At 40.2% G+C, this 18,535-nt stretch overlaps 1 protein-coding gene across 4 annotated transcripts in view; it reads right to left on the bottom strand.

Annotated features, from left to right (window-relative positions):
* LOC127976597 (deleted in malignant brain tumors 1 protein) overlaps positions 1–18,535 on the bottom strand; it is a 201,338-nt gene that overhangs the window by 127,443 nt on the left and 55,360 nt on the right. Inside the window, exons 1-9 of one of the 4 annotated variants that reach the window (XM_052581139.1) lie at positions 10,882–10,945; positions 7,837–7,993; positions 6,841–7,025; positions 5,777–5,875; positions 5,578–5,619; positions 5,421–5,447; positions 4,489–4,587; positions 4,291–4,332; positions 4,134–4,160 (exon numbers count right to left, since the gene is read on the bottom strand). The exons of the other annotated variants lie outside the window; for them this stretch is intronic. Of the exons in view, the coding sequence (XP_052437099.1) occupies positions 4,134–4,160; positions 4,291–4,332; positions 4,489–4,587; positions 5,421–5,447; positions 5,578–5,619; positions 5,777–5,875; positions 6,841–7,025; positions 7,837–7,993; positions 10,882–10,930 (727 nt within the window). The 5' untranslated portion in view covers positions 10,931–10,945. Of the gene's footprint in view, positions 1–4,133; positions 4,161–4,290; positions 4,333–4,488; positions 4,588–5,420; positions 5,448–5,577; positions 5,620–5,776; positions 5,876–6,840; positions 7,026–7,836; positions 7,994–10,881; positions 10,946–18,535 lie in introns of those variants that run through there. 4 annotated transcript variants of the gene reach the window in all.

The following is an 18,535-nucleotide window of genomic DNA, read 5'->3' as shown; positions in this document are numbered from 1 at the left end:
GCAAATTCTCTCGTTAGAAACAACAAAGTGCAGATGTGTGTACGAATCTGTAAATAAGATATTGTTTTCAAAGTGTTAGCAGTTTCAGTGATTTTAATGGGAGTTTTTGAGAGTGATTGAACTCTAGACTGTCAGTGAACATGATTTTTGATAATGTAAATGTTATTTGCTCTCTTTATGAACAATGAAAGATTAGTAGCTGTTTTTATATCACATGGACTTCCAATGTCAAATTCACATTTAATATAAAGTCAGTCGTATTAAAAATATGCTATGGCATGACACCTATATCTGTTACTTAAGTAAACAGACAGATGTTCTGTAACTTAACGGTCATGTGAGGAGTTTTCTCTCTTCTCTGTGTCAGAGGTTATTTAAACATATAATACATACTTTAAAATATAATTTATTTCATGATGCAAATCCGAATTTTCATCAGCTGTTACTCCAGTTTTCAGAGTTATGATCCTTCAAAATATAATTCTAATATATTGATTTATTACCAGTTCCGGAAACAGTTTTGATGCTTAATATTTTGTTGGAATCTGTGACATTTTGTTTAGGATTATGATAAAAAGAACATCAATGATAGTAAATCAACATATTGGAATGATTTCTGAAGGATTATGTGACATTGAAGACTGGAGTAAAGGCTGATTAAATATATATATTTATACACACACACACACACATAACAAACATTTTATCTATATATCTAAATAAAAATAGGCTCAGGTATGACCCAAAGTAACTAGTAACTAACTACTTGAGTAGATTTTTTTATCCGATACTTTTTTACTCTTACTCAAGTAACTATTCAGACTAGTACTTTTACTTTTACTTGAGTAAATATTTCTATAAGTACTTTTACTTGAATACAGTTTTTGGGTACTCTACCCACCTCTGGCTGCTAGTTTAGTAACCGTTAGTGCTAACAACCATTCACACATGGACAGTTAACAATGTGTTTCAAAAGTATAGTTATAAGCTGTCAACCCTCCCGTTTTTTTCCAGGGTACTCACGTATTTGAGCTCTTTTCCCGCTGTCTTCCCGTTTTAGTATTTTCCTGTAAAATATCCCGTTAGCCCTTCAAACGGACCTGTCAAGTCTGTGTGTTGTTGTCCTGTTGCTACTCCTTGCCCTTCTAGCGAAACAGAGGTTTTCAATGCATCGTTTTGCTTACTTGAAAGCAACCTTTAGCGTGATGTTGGGCTTTTTAAGATAGAGTGGTTTAGTGATGGGAAGTTCGATTCTTTTCCGCAAACCGGTTCTTTCGGACGGTTCGATTCAATAAACCGGTTGAAAAAACCGGTTCATCGGTTCTTTCACGCTCGACGTAATGACGTCAATGGCGATGACGTAATGGCGTCACGTCTATCAAACATTCTAATATATAAAGTCAGTAATCATAACTTTAGTCAGTTAAAACCTCACAATCATGAAAAGTTTACATTTGAGTTTTGCAACAACACCTAAATACAGTAACAGCAATAATGTGCATATGAGGATTTAAGTCTTGAAGATATAAAGTAAATAAATTAGGTGTCATCAGCGCAGAAACCATGATCCAGTTACTAAACATAATCCATTGCGATGTATTTGTTACTAAATGAATTTACGTTTCGCCAGATTGCCCTTCATCCAAGCCCTCGAAATACCCGCGCTCATAACATTACTAGTACAGAATCAGAATCAATCACCAAAAGAATCCCTTCGGTTCAGACATGCTGTCAGTCAGTTGGCTTCACGCTGAATCGCGCATGCGCAGTATCATCAGTTCATCGGTTCTCAATTCGGACGCGTCCGACAGAAACGATTCTCGGTTGAGTGTACTGATGATCCGAAAACCGATGCAACCGGTTCTTGACTCGAGAACGAGAATCGCTCTAACCAGCACGTGCTGCAGTTCAGTTTCATCAGCTGCTCTACTCGTGTTCATATTCTGTTTACTACAAACTCTATTTGTGAATGTCATCATTAACTATAAATACAGTACAGATATCTCATAAATCATCCCTTATTCCTATTAAACATAAGAGTCTTTAGAGTCTTTATTGTCCAACTTCCTTGAAAACCCATTTGGCCTATACATTATATACAATATACAGATTGGAAACATTAATCTAAAAATAATAATAAAAAAAAAATCAAAATAAAATATAGTTATTTTATCACACTTTCCGATGTTTAACAAAATACTTACAAAACTACACGCACGCGCAATATCATCAGTTCATCGGTTCTCAATTCGGACGCGTCCGACAGAAACGATTCTCGGTTGAGTGTACTGGTGATCCGAAAACCGAAGCAACCGGTTCTTGACTCGAGAACGAGAATCAGCTCATCGGTTCTCAAATCGGATGCGTCCGACAGAAACGATTCTCGGTTGAGTGTACTGGTGATCCGAAAACCGAAGCAACCGGTTCTTGACTCGAGAACGAGAACTGCTCCAGCAGTGGGCGTGTTTGTTCATTATCTGGCTCGGCTTGGTGTTCATCTTCAGTTCGGTCTTCACAGCATTTCATTCAGTGTACTGTTTGAGTAAATGGATTACCCCGGGATATTGGTTTATTCTGACTCAGAGGGAGTGTCCGTCACGTTAAAAAAGTTAACAGCTTAAGTAATTTGTGGATTAATGCTTATTGGAGACGTGAACCGTTTCAAACGATTCAGTTCGATTTGGTGAACTGGTTCAACCGGTTCACTAAGAAGAACCGGTTAAATTGAACGATTCGTTCACGAATCGGCCATCACTAGCGTGGTTGCTGTGAGAGCACAATTTCACGCCAATCCGTAACTAAAGTCACGTTAGACCTAGCTTCACAAATCGCTTAACGTTAGTTAATGCAGCAGTTTTGCTGTCAGCAGAGCGATAGCAACAAAAAGATGAATGTTGAAATTTCCCGTATTTTGGATGAGTAACCCGAGAAACTTCCCTTATTTTCAATGTTGACTTAAGCTATATAAATTAATATTCAGATGTTATGGTCTCCGTGGTCGCGCCTCCAATCAGGAAAGTGGTGAAAAAGCTAATCCATTCTCATTTTATTTTCCCCATGGCGATTATGTGTTGTGCTATTACACCCCACAATACAGCAACGGTTTACCATGGTTGAAATAGATTTTTAATTAATCAAATTAAGACACACGGATGAGAGGGAGTATGTCTAAACACTGCACAGTAGTCCGAGTAGCAGTAAAGGAGGCTATCAACGTGACGGCCATGCCAAGTAATGACGTCACGACGACCAAGCCCTATATGGACAAAAGCATCCAGCTATCGCTGTGGTTTTCACAGGAAAGCAGAAACTGGTCGCACTTTATTTTACAGTACGTGTACTAACATGTACTTATAGTGAACTTACAGTGTATTTATCTAAGAAAGTTCTGGTAACACAAGGTAACTACATGGGGTAGGGTTAGGTTTAGGGGTAGGTTCAGGGTTAGTACCTAGTTATTACATAGTTATTGTAATTACTATAATAAGTACATAGTATGTACATGAGGAACAGGACTGTAAAATAAAGTGCTACCCAGAAACTTATGCAAACACGAAGACATTAATGTACGATAAAGACAATAAATTGTTTTTCAAGTCATCTCCAGCAGGTGATAAATAAAGTATATGAACAATGCAGTGCTAATTGACATAGCATTTATTACAGTATAGAAATTATTCTGCCTTATTATGTGATAAACAGTGTTTGTAGTATATAAACAAATCATTATTATTTGTTATTGTCCAGCATTTATAGATTTCTAATTCTAAGCCAATTAAAAGCTAGAAATCTTTTTTTTTTTTAAAGAAGTCCCTTCTGTTCACCAAGCCTGCATTTATTTATATAAAAAAATCCAGCAAAACAGTAAGATTTTGAAATATTTTTACTAGCCTATTTAAAATAGCTGTTTTATATTTGAATACATTTCAAAATGTAATTTATTGAACATCCTGGATCAGGTTTTTCACTCTTCTTTATTCTTTATTTATGTATTATAGAAGTATCGGATCGGGACTCGGTATTGGCAGATACTCAAAATCAAATGACTCGGAATCGGACTCGAGGGCAAAAAAACCTGATTCGGACATCCCTAGTATTTATGCCTATTTTAAATTATGTTCAATTATATTTACCTGTGGTCCATGATCCAGTGGTATTTGCTGTAAAGCCAATAATATGTGTATGGTTATTAATAAGTCTGTGACTACTACAGGGAGATCAGCCTCTCGCATGCAGGACATCTGGGAAAGGTTTGAATTTGACCAACAAATAATACAGTTCTATGTTTACCTGTTGTAGGCTGTGGCTGAATGGTTGTACTTGAGCAGTAATCTATATAAAGGAAAATGATAGATCTACATGAAAAAACATCAGGAAGTCAATTCAGTTTTAGGAAAGAATTTGAAAAATTGCATAACCTTATGTTCAGTACAAGAGAGATTTGTGTGTAGTGACTGATCTTGAAGTGTCTGATAAAATGGAACTCACAATTGTAGTCGTAACAACAGCTACTATTGTACTGACAGGAGTAGTCACATGAACAACTGCCACGGGAGTATCCGCAGTTATTCCTGCATGAATTAGAATCTAATAATCATAGAAATGTTTTCTTGGATTATTATGAGTCAGGATGGGGATCAAATTAACGGGTTGTATATTTACACTATGTAAAAATAGCTTGCCTTGCTGGCAGAGACTATTTACATAAACTCCACCCAACAAGTTCTGGTATTCATGCCTAGTATTTAACATTATGTTCAATTATATTTACCTGTGGTCCATGATACAGTGGTATTTGCTGTAAAGCCAATAATATGTGAATTATTTTAATAAGTCTGTGGCTACTTCAGGGAGATCAGCCTCTCGCATGCAGGACATCTGGGAAAGGTTTGAATTTGACCAACAAATAATAAAATTCTATGTTTACCTGTTGTAGGCTGTGGCTGAATGGTTGTACTTGAGCAGTAATCTGTATAAAGGAAAATGATAGATCTACATGAAAAAACATCAGGAAGTCAATTCAGTTTTAGGAAATAATTTGAAAGAATGCATAACCGTACAGTATGTTCAGTACCAGAGAGATTTGTGTGTAGTGACTGATCTTGAAGTGTCTGATAAAATGGAACTCACAATTGTAGTCGTAACAACAGCTACTATTGTACTGACAGGAGTAGTCACATGAACAACTGCCACGGGAATATCCGCAGTTATTCCTGCATGAATTGGAATCTAATGATCAGATAAATGTTTTCTTGGATTATTATGAGTCAGGATGTGAATCATAATAAATTAACGGGTTGTATATTTATACTATATGTAAAAATAGCTTGCCTTGCTGGCAGAGACTATTTACATAAACTCCACCCAACAATGTCTGGTATTTATGTCTAGTATTTTACATTATGTTCAATTATATTTACCTGTGGTCCATGATCCAGTGGTATTTGCTGTAAAGCCAATAATATGTGTACGGTTATTAATAAGTCTGTGACTACTACAGGGAGATCAGCCTCTCGCATGCAGGACATCTGGGAAAGGTTTGAATTTGGCCAACAAATAATATAATTCTATGTTTACCTGTTGTAGGCTGTGGCTGAATGGTTGTACTTGGGCAGTAATCTATATAAAGCAAAATTATAGATCTACATTAAAAAAACATCAGGAAATCAATTCAGTTTCTGGAAATAAACTGAAAGAATGCATAACCTTATACTCAGTACCAGAGAGATTTGTGTGTAGTGACTGATCTTGAAGTATCTGATAAAAATGAACTCACAGTTGTAGTCGTCACAACAGTTACTATTGTGCTCACAGGAGTAGTCACATGAACAACTGCCAAAGGAGTATCCGCAGTTATTCCTGCATGAATTGGATTCTAATAATCAGAGAAATGTATTCTTAGATTATTACGAGTCAGGATGGGAATCATAATACATTAACAGAATGTCTATTTATACTATTCTATTTATACTATAAGTGCAAATAGCCCACCTAGTTGGTAGATGCTATTTACACAAACTCTGCCCACCAATGTCTGGTATTTATGCCTAATGGGCATTTAATAGGAAAGTGTCCATCGGGTAGGGGTAGGGCTAGGGCTAGGTGTAAGGAGGGTATTATTGTCCCAATAAGCCAGCATCCATTTGAACTATAATAAATATACTCATGTACTATCAATGTTATAATTGGATATAGCATATGTATAACATATTTTAAAATTAAGCTTATTACAATACAGATGTGCAAATAGTATATGCCATTATTTTCACTGAGTATAAATGTATTTTACACTTACTGAAAAAAAGAAGCTATTTTTAATTAGTGCAAATAGCAGCTGCCATAAATTAAACAATTATGTCCTTTGTTCAAATTTATCTGAATTATTCTGCTTCCTTATAATGGTTCTAATAATGATTCATATACTTCTAAAGAAGACATTTTAATAAATTGTAAAATGAGTGTGTGATTAAAAAAAGAAAGAAAGAAAGTGTTCTTTTAACCTCAAAAAATATATTTATTGATCTTTAGAACTCGTACTAAAAGGATGACAGCTGCTGTAAGAAGAAGCTACAAACGATCCACCACCTACACCATCCTCACATGCAATATAGCCTAGCTGGGACACAAAGACGAATGGCGGCATGCTCATAATTCACAAAGAAGAATCGCCTTAGACATTAATTTGGTTATATTTATAAGGTATGTTCTTGATTCAGTTAATAAAAAGAACCAGCTCATATGTGTGTGACACTGAATCAGGAATCAGACTAAACTGGGTGTTGAATGCTGGTATTGTTTGAAAAATTTTAATTATTCAGTTTGTCTCTTTTATTTGCTTACCTACAAAGACCCAGTTTGCATGAAATCCTTTATGTATTATACTGTGATCAGTGTAGAAATACACAGTCAGATTATTCTTGCTGGATTTGAAAGACTGGCTCCCGTACTCCCGTATTTCTCCCAGTAAGGGGTAGAGGATTGAAGGACCATCATATACTTTGATGTAATCACAGCATCTTTCCAAACTACAGTAGCAAATAGAGATGAGAGAGAAAACAAATGCAAATATTGTGTTTTTTTAAACCAAATTAATACTTGTCACAGACTATTTCACAACCTGCATGCTGTCACAAATCCATTCCATGGTTTTCCGTCTGCTCGCCACCAGATGTTGCCTTCCAGTTACATTGACTCTCACACTACACAAACTGTTGTATGTAACCTTGGACTACATTTGCCATTAACCATTGCACTGATTACACACACAGCTACAACCAATCAAACACACTTTATAAGCCATGGACCTCTTTCTAATCACCAAGTACTGTTTAGTGTTTATCACTCTAAAAGTGATAGCTACATTACAGAGCCATTCAGAGTTTTCTGAGTCAAAAGGTCATGTTTATTGTCTGAGTTATTTGTGTCTTGATCGTAGCCTGTGTATCTCGTTTCTGTGTGTTATCTGCCTGCCTTGGATTTTAGCCTGTCTTGGATTATTCCTTTGTCTTGTTGTTTTGGTTTGTTGGATTACCCGTTTGCTTGGCCATATGGATTATGTTTGCCATTGTTTGACCCAAGTCTGTATACCTTTGTTGTTGTCTGACTCTTGCCTGTTTTGACTACGTCTGGGAATAAAAGCCTTGCATATGGATCCAAACGTTTCCTCTGTTCACTTTGTAACAGATGCTCCACAAGGTTTTTTTTTTTTACTTTTTTTTTTCTTGAGAAAATGTCACATCTAATATATATAGAAATTAAATTACATAATTAAATTCCTTTGCCAAAGATCTGGAGAAAAAAATATAGAGATGATAGTAGATAATGAATGTTTCTTACACAACTTCGGTGAAGGTCAGTGAAACTTTCATGTTCTCTGTGCTATGAATGATCCAGGTGCATCGTGAGTTATCAGGGTAGTTATCAGGGTACCCGGGACTGAATAATTCACCTCTCCTATTTGTCATATAGCCACCACATGATTCTGCACATAGTTCTGGAAAACAGAGACAAAGATCATCACAACTTCACTCCACTTACTTGTGAAGAAAAAAAAAACATACAGTAGATGGAAGGACATTTAGTTAAATACAGCCAGCCTATAAAAACAAAATAAATATATAATGTGTTACATTCAGTGACTTTCTGTTTCCTTATTTGGTCATCTTCCTTTTCTTGTTTGGTTAATTGATTAATACCCACCTGTCTCCATTCACCTGATTTCTCCCTCGTGTTTAAATACCCTGTCTTTTGAGTTCCTCTTTGTCCGTGATTGATGTTGTAACTTGATTTTAAGTTAAGTTTATCTTACCCTCTCGTAATGGCAATCCCAGCTGTCCAACTCCTTTGCCTGGAGCAATTGGACCGTTCGCTGGACCACACCAGGGACTTTCTAGATCTGGCGTGCCTTACCCACTTCCCTGACCGCTCGCTCTCTAACTTCTAGTAGGGGGAAGTCATGGCCTAATGGTTAGAGAGTTGGACTTCAATTCAAATCTCGGGCTGGCAGGAATTGTAGGTGGGGGGAGTGCATGCACAGTGCTCTCTCCTCCTTCAATAAAATGATTTAGGTGCCCTTGAGCAAGGCACCGAACCCCCAACTGGTCCCCAGGTGCCGCAGCATAAACGCCTGCCCACTGCTCCGGGTGTGTGTTCACTGCTGTGTGCACTTCGGATGGGTTAAAAGCAGAGCACGAATTCTGAGTATGGGTCACCTTACTTGGCCTTATGTCAGGTCACTTTCGTAACTTTTTTTGAATTTTCTGTTTCTCCGCTGGTTCCGTCCAGCCCTGAATTTTCTGTTTCTCAGTTGGTTCCGCCCAGCCCTGTTCCTCCTGTATTCCCTCCCAGCCTCCCACTCCAACCTCCTCCTAGACCAGTCACTTCCTCTACTCCATTTCCGCTTGTTCTGCCCAGCCCTGAATTTCTGTATCTGAATTTTCTGTTTCTCTGCTGGTTTCATCCAGCCCTTAATTTTCTGTTTCTCCGCTGGTTCCGTCCAGCCCTGAATTTTTTGTTTCTTGGCTGGTTCCGTCCAGCCCTGAATTTTCTTTTTCTCCGCTGGTTCCGTCCAGCCCTGAATTTTCTGTTTCTCTGCTGGTTCCGTCAAGCCCTGAATCTCCTGTATTCCCTCCCAGCCTCCCTCTCCCACCTCCTCCTAGACCTGCCAGTTCCTCTGCTCCACTTCCGCTGGTTCAGTCCAGCCCCGTATCCCCTGTTTCTCTGCTGGCTCTGTCCAGCCCGACTCCTCCTTGGTCCTTCGACCCAGCAGCTCCGCCTTGGCTATTAGCTCCCTCGTCTCCGCCGTGGCCCGGCACCCCACCAGCTCCACTGGGTTCCCTCATCCCCCCGACTCCACCTTGGCCAGTTGTCGAATATCCGACGCCTTGGAACTCCATTCCTCTGGCTTCGTCACGTCACTCCATTCCTCAGGCTCTGTCAGGCTCCTCCTTCCCTCTAGTTCCGCCTCCATCCTCAGTCACTCCGGCTCTGAAGTGGTCTTCCAGGGCCCCTCCTCCGCCTTGGTCGCCTGAGCCTTCTGCTCCGCCTTGGCACTCCCGATGCTCTGCGTCACCCTGGCTCTGTGGCTGCTCTGCTCCATCATGGGCTCCTCACCCCCTGGCACAGTCTCGGTCTGTCGGCCCCCTGGTTCAGCTCCTCCTCCACCATGGCTCCTCCGGCCATCGACTCCCCCGTGGGTCATCATCCTGGCTGATCTCTGGAGCACCATCTGGCTCTTCCTGCTCCGGGCCCCTCCCTGGCTCCTCCCTCCTACTCCATTCTGGGTCCTCTTCTTTGCCTGCCCCTTGCCTGCCCTACGCCCGCCTCCAGAACCTCACCCCCCCTCCCTCCCCTGGTATTCCTCTTTCGGTGCGAGGACGCACCGTTCCGGGAGGGTGCGAACTGTTACATTCTGTGACTTTCTGTTTCCTTATTTGGTCATCTTCCTTTTCTTGTTTGGTTAATTGATTAATTCTCACCTGTCTCCATTAACCTGATTTCTCTCTCGTGTTTAAATACCCTTTTGATGTTGTATCTTGTTAAGTAAGTTTATGTATTATGTTGTATGTGCCCTTATTCTCCTGCGTTCATTAAAAGTACCCGTTTTTTCTTCTTCCTTGTGCACCTTCATTCACATACCAGCAAACCGTAACATAATGTGAATTGATTGTTCAGCATTATATAAATATTTATAGCCATATTACCCACTATACAATGTATAAATCTATGAATGGAATCGCCCCACCACCCCTGGGCGATTTTATCAAAAAGAGAAATAGTGAGATGAAGACTAGATCATTTACCCAGGGGGATTGTGAAGTACTATTTAGAAAATCTTCGTTTGCACAAAATGTCCTTTCTATTAAAGGCTGCAAAAATTGGAATAGTATACCAACAGTAATTAGAAAGAGCCCCACTTTTGTTTCATTTAAGAAACATCTTAAAAGATGGCTGAATAATAGTCAAAAATGTAATCATTAAGTATGCAGGTAAAATTTGATAGGTAGTTTTATTTATATATTTATAATAAGCACTTTGGGATGTCTATGTACAGGCATTTATGCATTTTAAATTAATATTACAATAAGTACAATAAGGTATAGGAACTTTTATTGTTTATTTAGCTATACAGTATATGTATATTTGTTGATATGTATATTGTCTGTTTGTTTTTTGGTTTGTATTTGTTTATGTCTGGGACTACGGATGGAAATTAGCATTGTGCCTATTTATATCCGGCGTATTTACATTCAACTTTGATTGTACGCTCATGAATATGCACTGTCCCATTTAAATAAATAAATTGAAATTGAAACTAAAAGCTGTTTTTCAAATATTGTAAAATCAGTGCAATATACAATCATCAGTGAATAATAATCTTACCTTGAAAGGTTGTTAGAAGCAGACAGACAAGGAGAGTCAGAGCTTCCATCTTTCTCTTCTGATCAAGTTTATTTTTAAAAATTTTCAACCATCACTTATATATTCAAAACCATAAAGGGGATGTCCTTATGACTCATTAACAGAAAAATCTATAGAGCAGCATAATTGTGGAAAGTTGCATATTATGCAACTTTTGATGTTACTCTTGAATGTCATGGGTCATAAATGGTCATATGATGCGATTTCAAATGTTCCTTTCTCTTTGGAGTGTAAGAACTCTTGGTGCAGAAAGAAGATCTGTAAAGTTTCAAAGACTGAAGTCTCAAATCCAAGGAGATATTCTTTATAAAAAATTACGACTCTGCCACGCTCCCCTAAAACATCTCGTTCAAACGCGCCCCCACATAACTACATTACTCTGTGGAAATAAATGTTCACGCAAAGAAAAAAAGGCATGGTTTCAGAAACCTTAATGCAGTTAGTGTTGAAGCAGCGCATGTGAAAGGAGTTGTGCAAAAGCACTTTATTTTGCATTCCAAAAGTAGATGCATTTAGAAATCTTTTAGTTTACTTACAACAGAACAGCAACGCATTTTATGGACGACCATTTCGTGAACCTGACTCAGAATAATTCTAGAGATGGTTCATGTGTTCATGCATTCGTCTTCATCATTCATACAGAGGTACGCAGGATTCATATTGAAATAATATTTTTGGAGTTTAATATTCACAGACACTAGTCCATATCATGTTTAGATCTAAGTGTACTGACCTGCTTTTGATTTATCCATCCAAAATTTGGCATATTCTGTGACAATTCATGTTATCCAATAATTCCCTTTTAATGACTGGATTTCATGATTCACTTTTTCAGCATTGAGAAAATCACTACACATTCTTATTGTTTGGCATTTTTCAACATTGGATTCATGAAAAGGCAATTTTAAATATTAATGTTCATCTGTAAGTTTAAGAATTGTTGAATGATAATTACTGTTGCTTTACCAACAAAGCAGTTAGCCTTTTTAAATTAGGTTTTTCAAAACATCTGCAACAACTGTATTTTCTAAAGTAGCCAGAGAGGTTTATTATAGAAGTTGATTACTTTTTTTGTTACTTTTAACTGAACCCTCTCATGTCTAAAATAAGCTTTTGATCCAATGATACATGCTTTTATGGCATTTTAGAAACTTTTTTTTTTTTTTTTTTTTTTTTGCTATTAAAAGAAACTCCAATGGATGAATTACCAGAGGATCTTTTAGGATACATTTTTATTATTTTTTATTTTATTTTCACCCATACATATTTCAATACTATTAAAACATTCCCTAAAGATAATTCATTTTGGCTCATACCTATCTGTTTGTAAAGTTTCATCATGTTTAGCAACAGTTTATTTTCCACAGCTTCGATCAAATCATTTATTTTATCCCGCTTCTCATCAGATCTCCAAGCTTTCCTCTAAAAGATGTGTGCAACTGTCACGGATCCGCCAGGTCCTACCACACACATTCCTCATTTCCCAAGATCACATTCACCTGAATTCTGATTTACCACACCTGGCACTCCCAATCAAGACAGCACCATAAATATCAGACACTCTCACTCAGCCGCCGTCCGGTCTCGTCTCTACTGGCATACTCTAATGCTTGCGACTTCTCCTGACCCATATCTATTTCTGTAGTTCTCCTGACTCATATCTAGTTCTCCTGACTCATATCCGTGATCGACTACCATTCATCTCACCTTCACTCTACTTTAAACATCACTTCAATAAACTTGTCATCTGTATTGCAGTTCTGTCTCCGTAGTCCTCTGTCCCTGACAGAAGACCGGACCAACACCGAAGATGTCTCAACAAGACACATTTCAACAACTTGTGGACACGCTACGGGCAGAACTGCTACAAACACTGTCCACATCAACTACCAACCAGGCTACCGCTACCGCAGTCCCAATGGCCAATCCTAAACCGTATTCTGGTGAGGCGAATGAGTGCAAAGGATTCCTTTTGCAATGTGAACTTATTTTTGAGATGCAACCTAACCGTTTCCCCACAGACCGCAGCAAAATAGCATTTATGCTTTCTTTACTTGCCGGAAAGGCGCTACAGTGGGCTGTTTCAATCCGGGAACAGAATGGACCAGTTCTCCTCTCCTATCGCGCTTTTCATGAACATTTTCTGGAGGTATTTGGATATTCCGAAAGTGATAATTCAGTCTGTGATGAGCTGTATAATATTCAACAGGGGAAAACTTCGGCGGCAGAGTACTCACTTCGATTCCGCACGCTAGCGGCTGCTAGTGGATGGGATGAACGGGCGCTCATTACCACCTACCGAAACGGTTTGAACTTCGTCTCCAGTTATCAGTGTTTGATGATACCATCGGATTAGAACGATTCATCCAGAGAGCCATCCGCACTGAAAATAGGATGGTATCTTGCCGAACATCTCAAACTGCACTCACTCGCCCACCTGAACCGCTGTCTCCAGGACCAGAACCCATGCAGTTGGATTCCACCCGCATTCCACTGTCAGAGCGTTAACGTCGCATCACACAGGGACTCTGCCTATATTGTGCTAACCATGAACATCATATTACTGATTGTCCTGTCCGCCCATCACGAACCCTGGTGAGTACGATTCAACCAGAAAAGCACATTTATACACCCCTGTCTGCTAAAGTTAAACTGTCTCTTCACCATATGTCGGTTATAGTCACGGCCCTCCTTGACTCTGGTTCGGCGGGTAACTTCATCTCCGCAAAACTCTGCAAACAATTTAACATCAAGAAGGAACCCATCACACCGAAACTAAGAGCACAATCCATCACTGGAACACCACTCAACCAGTCATACATCAAACATAAAACTTGTGAGGTCACTCTGACAGTGGGTGTCCTGCATCGAGAAACCATCAAACTACTGGTCCTGGAGAATTCCACCGCCGACGTAATTTTGGGAAGACCATGGTTAATGGAACATCACCCGGAGCTCTCTTGGGACACTGGAGAGGTGAAACGTTGGGGTTATAACTGCTTTCCACATTGCTTCCCTGAAAGACCTCAACCCCATGCACGTCCAGTAAGTGTTAAACTTCACAGCACAACCATTGAAAGTCCTAAAGAAACTGTCTCTGTACAAATCCCTCAGGAGTACTCAGATTACAAGGATGTCTTCTGTCCCAAGAGAGCTTCACGGTTACCACCTCACCGGCCTTGGGACTGCGCGATTGACCTCCTTCCGGGTGAACCAGTGCCTAAAGGTAAAATCTATTCCCTCACTCTTCCAGAACAAGAAGCCATGAATAAATACATCTCCGAAGCCTTGGAACAAGGGTACATACGTCCATCGACATCCCCTGCTGCTTCTTCATTCTTCTTTGTGACGAAGAAGGATGGAGTTCTCCGCCCCTGTATAGACTATCGCAAACTTAACAACATCACCCGTAAGTTCCGGTATCCCCTTCCTCTCGTCCCATCAGCACTAGAACAGCTCCGTGGAGCAAGTATCTTCACAAAACTAGACTTACGTAGTGCATACAATTTGATCCGAATAAGAGCTGGAGATGAATGGAAAACTGCTTTTGTGACTCCTACTGGCCACTGGGAATATCTCGTAATGCCATATGGTCTAGTCAATGCTCCTTCAGTCTTCCAGGATTTCATGCACACAATATTCAGAGACTTGCTAAATGATTCAGTGATAGTGTACATCGATGATATCCTCATCTACTCTAAAGACTTTGAGACCCATGTGTTACAGGTTCGAGAAGTACTGGAAAGATTAAGAGAACACTCACTCTTTGCCAAAGCAGAAAAATGCGAATTCCACAAATCTGAGATCAAGTTCCTTGGATACGATGTCTCCAACCACGGAGTGAGTATGGACGAGAGGAAGGTGTCAACAATCAAGACCTGGCCGAAACCCTCCACAGTCAAAGAGCTACAAAAATTTCTAGGATTTGCCAACTTCTACAGAAGGTTCATTCAGAATTACAGCGTGATTGTGGCTCCACTCACATCTGCTTTAAAGGGTGCTTCCAAACAGTTGAAATGGAGCGAAGAGGCTGAACAAGCATTCACTCAACTCAAATCCGCTTTCTGTCAAGCTCCCATACTTGTTCACCCAGACCCCAACAAACTATTCACCGTGGAGGTAGATGCATCTTCTACAGGGGTAGGAGCCATCCTTTCCCAGCGGCAGGGGACCCCAGCTCGTCTCCATCCTTGTGCCTACTATTCTCACAAGTTCAACCCGGCGGAGAAAAATTACAATATCGGCGACCGTGAACTACTGGCCATCAAACTGGCCTTAGAAGAATGGCGACATTGGCTCGAGGGTTCTCGCCACCCCTTTACAGTATTAACGGATCACAAAAACCTCCAGTACCTCCGAGAAACAAAAAGACTGAACCCTCGACAAGCCAGGTGGGCCCTTTTCTTTACACGTTTCAATTTCACCATCTCATACCGTCCAGGGTCAAAGAACTGTAAAGCTGACGCACTGTCCAGAATTTTCTCACCAGAAGAAGATACCTCACCGCCTGAAACCATCCTTCCTGAGAAAATCTTTGTTTGTCCTATTGAGTGGCATGAAGACGACATCATCCCTGACACTGCCACCACTCCGCCGGGTTGCCCAGCAGGATTGACGTATGTACCCTTACAACACCGCACACCTCTCATCACCAAGGCCCACACCTCTCTGGGTACTGGTCATCCCGGCACACAGCAAACCCTCTCGCTGCTAAAACATCGCTTCTGGTGGCCCAACATGGCCGAAGACATCAGAAGGTTTGTGAGGGGGTGCAAGGACTGTGCCATGGCTAAAACACCCAAACATCTTCCTCATGGTAAATTACGACCTCTTCCTGTTCCACAACGACCATGGTCACATCTTGGAGTGGACTTTGCTACAGACCTCGCTGCATCACAAGGTAACACTTGCATTTTAGTTATAGTAGATCGATTTTCCAAAATGCTGAGACTGATACCTTTGAAAGGTTTACCCACAGCTATGGAAACTGCGGAATGTCTTTTCCAACACGTCTTCAGATACTTTGGCATCCCAGAGAATATAATTTCGGACAGAGGAACACAATTTACCTCCAGAGTATGGAAAGCGTTCTTCAAACTCCTTGATGTGACTGTGAGTTTATCATCTGGGTATCATCCTCAAACAAACGGACAAACAGAACGCAAAATCCAAGAGGTTTGTCGCTTCCTCCGAACCTTCTGCCACAGCCACCAGAACTCTTGGAGCCAGTTTCTACCATGGGCCGAGTACGCACAGAATTCCTTACGACAACTCACCACAGGTCTCACCCCTTTCCAGTGCGTACTCGGTTACCAACCCCCCATGTTTCCATAGACCGAAGAACCATGTGAAGTCCCTTCCATCCAGCACTGGTTCCAAGAGAGCGAGAGGGTCTGGGACTCAGCACACCATCATCTCCAAGCAGCCATCCGACGCCATCAACAACAGGCTGATGCCAGACGAGCCCCAACGCCCAATTTCAAGGTTGGGGACAAGGTTTGGCTCTCCACACGATACATCCGTCTCCGTTTACATTGTAAAAAGCTGAGTCCCAAATACATTGGACCATTTAAAATCATCAAGGAGGTCAATCCGGTAGCCTTTCAATTACGTCTTCCACCCCAATACAGGATTCACCCAGTCTTCCACACATCCCAGTTAAAACCTTATTACTCACCTGTCTCTTCTGTTCGCCCCAAAGGACCTGGTGAAGAAGCCCCCCCTCTGGATGAGGACAATAACATCTACACGGTCAAAGAAATCCTGGACTACAGACGTCGAGGTGGGCGACTAGAATACCTTGTAGATTGGGAGGGATTTGGACCTGAAGAACGAGCCTGGGTACCTCGAGATGACATCTTGGATCCCGAACTTCTACGAGAGTTTCACCACACTCATCCAAATAAACCTGCTCCGAGGCCCAGAGGTCGCCCCCCTCGACGTCAGCGGAACCCACGGTCCTCAGGAGCGGACCATCGGGGGGGGGGGGGGGGGTACTGTCACGGATCCGCCAGGTCCTACCACACACATTCCTCATTTCCCAAGATCACATTCACCTGAATTCTGATTTACCACACCTGGCACTCCCAATCAAGACAGCACCATAAATATCAAACACTCTCACTCAGCCGCCGTCCGGTCTCGTCTCTACTGGCATACTCTAATGCTTGCGACTTCTCCTGACCCATATCTATTTCTGTTTACACAGAACCGCTTGACCTTCATCTTCCTCGAGGAATCCACCATTGGCAAACCATCCATTGTGTGCACTGGACTCACATCCGTGATCGACTACCATTCATCTCACCTTCACTCTACTTTAAACATCACTTCAATAAACTTGTCATCTGTATTGCAGTTCTGTCTCCATAGTCCTCTGTCCCTGACAGCAACTTAAACAGTTATTTTTCTCCCATAATCACCCAATCTCCCTTGCTTGAGGCAATATCATGCCTCAAGCATAAATTTAAATTCAACAAATCATGCTTTTTGCAAGATCTCAACAATATTGTCATTTCAGCATTGTAATATAAATAATAGCTTTCGGCTTTCCACTTCCAGTTGGTCATACAACTTCTGCGTACCCCTTTTTTAAATTATATTGTTCATAAATTGCTTGTACTTAGCAAAGGATGATGTGTCTCTCTTGAACAAAAAAAGTGCTGTGCTCATTGCAGTGCAATAGTCTTATCATTTGGGATTTTTTCATTGGATTCATGAAAGTCAAGTTCAAATAGCAATGTGCATATTTGGGTTCTGCAGTCTTTGAGTTTGTGTCCATGAATTGCTAATCTTCTATGGTCATTTTTTTTTTTTTTGATGGATGTATTGTCAAGACTTCCAGCAGGGTGGACTTTCGTAATGGTCTCCTTCCTGGCCTTCCCAAAAAGATGTACACATCTGGTGTAGACAAAGTTAAACAATATGTAAGGGGAGATTTTTATTTTTGACAAAATTCCAGATCACGTTTGTTTGATGACTTAATTTTGTTGCAGATTTATTTTTAAACAAGACACAATTCAATGAAGGCTTTTCAGAGAGACTGAAAATAAAAGATGATGCTGTAGCCTATATGCAATACTACACTGAAATCCACAGTAATATAGTAGAAATGTTTTTACCATGTGTCTCTATTGATTTGTCTGTTACAGATTGTTTGATATGTACTGAGTATTTATACATTATTAACTGACCCATTTTGTTTTCAGAATACATCACATAAGTATCCATCAATTACTTTTATATACAAATCTGTTACACAATCATAGGAGTGGGTGTTTACTTCCAAGGAACACATCAGTGTTTCAAACAAAGGCTTAAAACAGGATAGAAGATAGCCTATTACTTCTGTTTTTTTTTATGTAAAAATCTTGCTGACATTATAAGTGGATCTCGGAAAACATAAAAAAAAAGAAAATTCTTTATGCAGCACATGAGTGTTGTTTTAATTTTATCGATTCTGATTCTGCATATCGATTCCGAATATCTTCGATTCCCAGTTTTATCCTATGTCTCTTTTTTTTCAAACCATTTAGTGGAACACTGGGGAATGCATGAACACTTTCCCCATGTAGGTCTTTCTTGCCACCTCCCCCCCCCCATTGCTTTAACAAAA

The sequence above is a fragment of the Carassius gibelio genome, chromosome B17, assembly GCF_023724105.1.
Source record: "Carassius gibelio isolate Cgi1373 ecotype wild population from Czech Republic chromosome B17, carGib1.2-hapl.c, whole genome shotgun sequence".
Taxonomy (NCBI): Eukaryota; Metazoa; Chordata; class Actinopteri; order Cypriniformes; family Cyprinidae; genus Carassius; species Carassius gibelio.
Note: the sequence above shows the minus strand (reverse complement) of the source record. Positions and strands in the feature narration are given on the sequence as shown.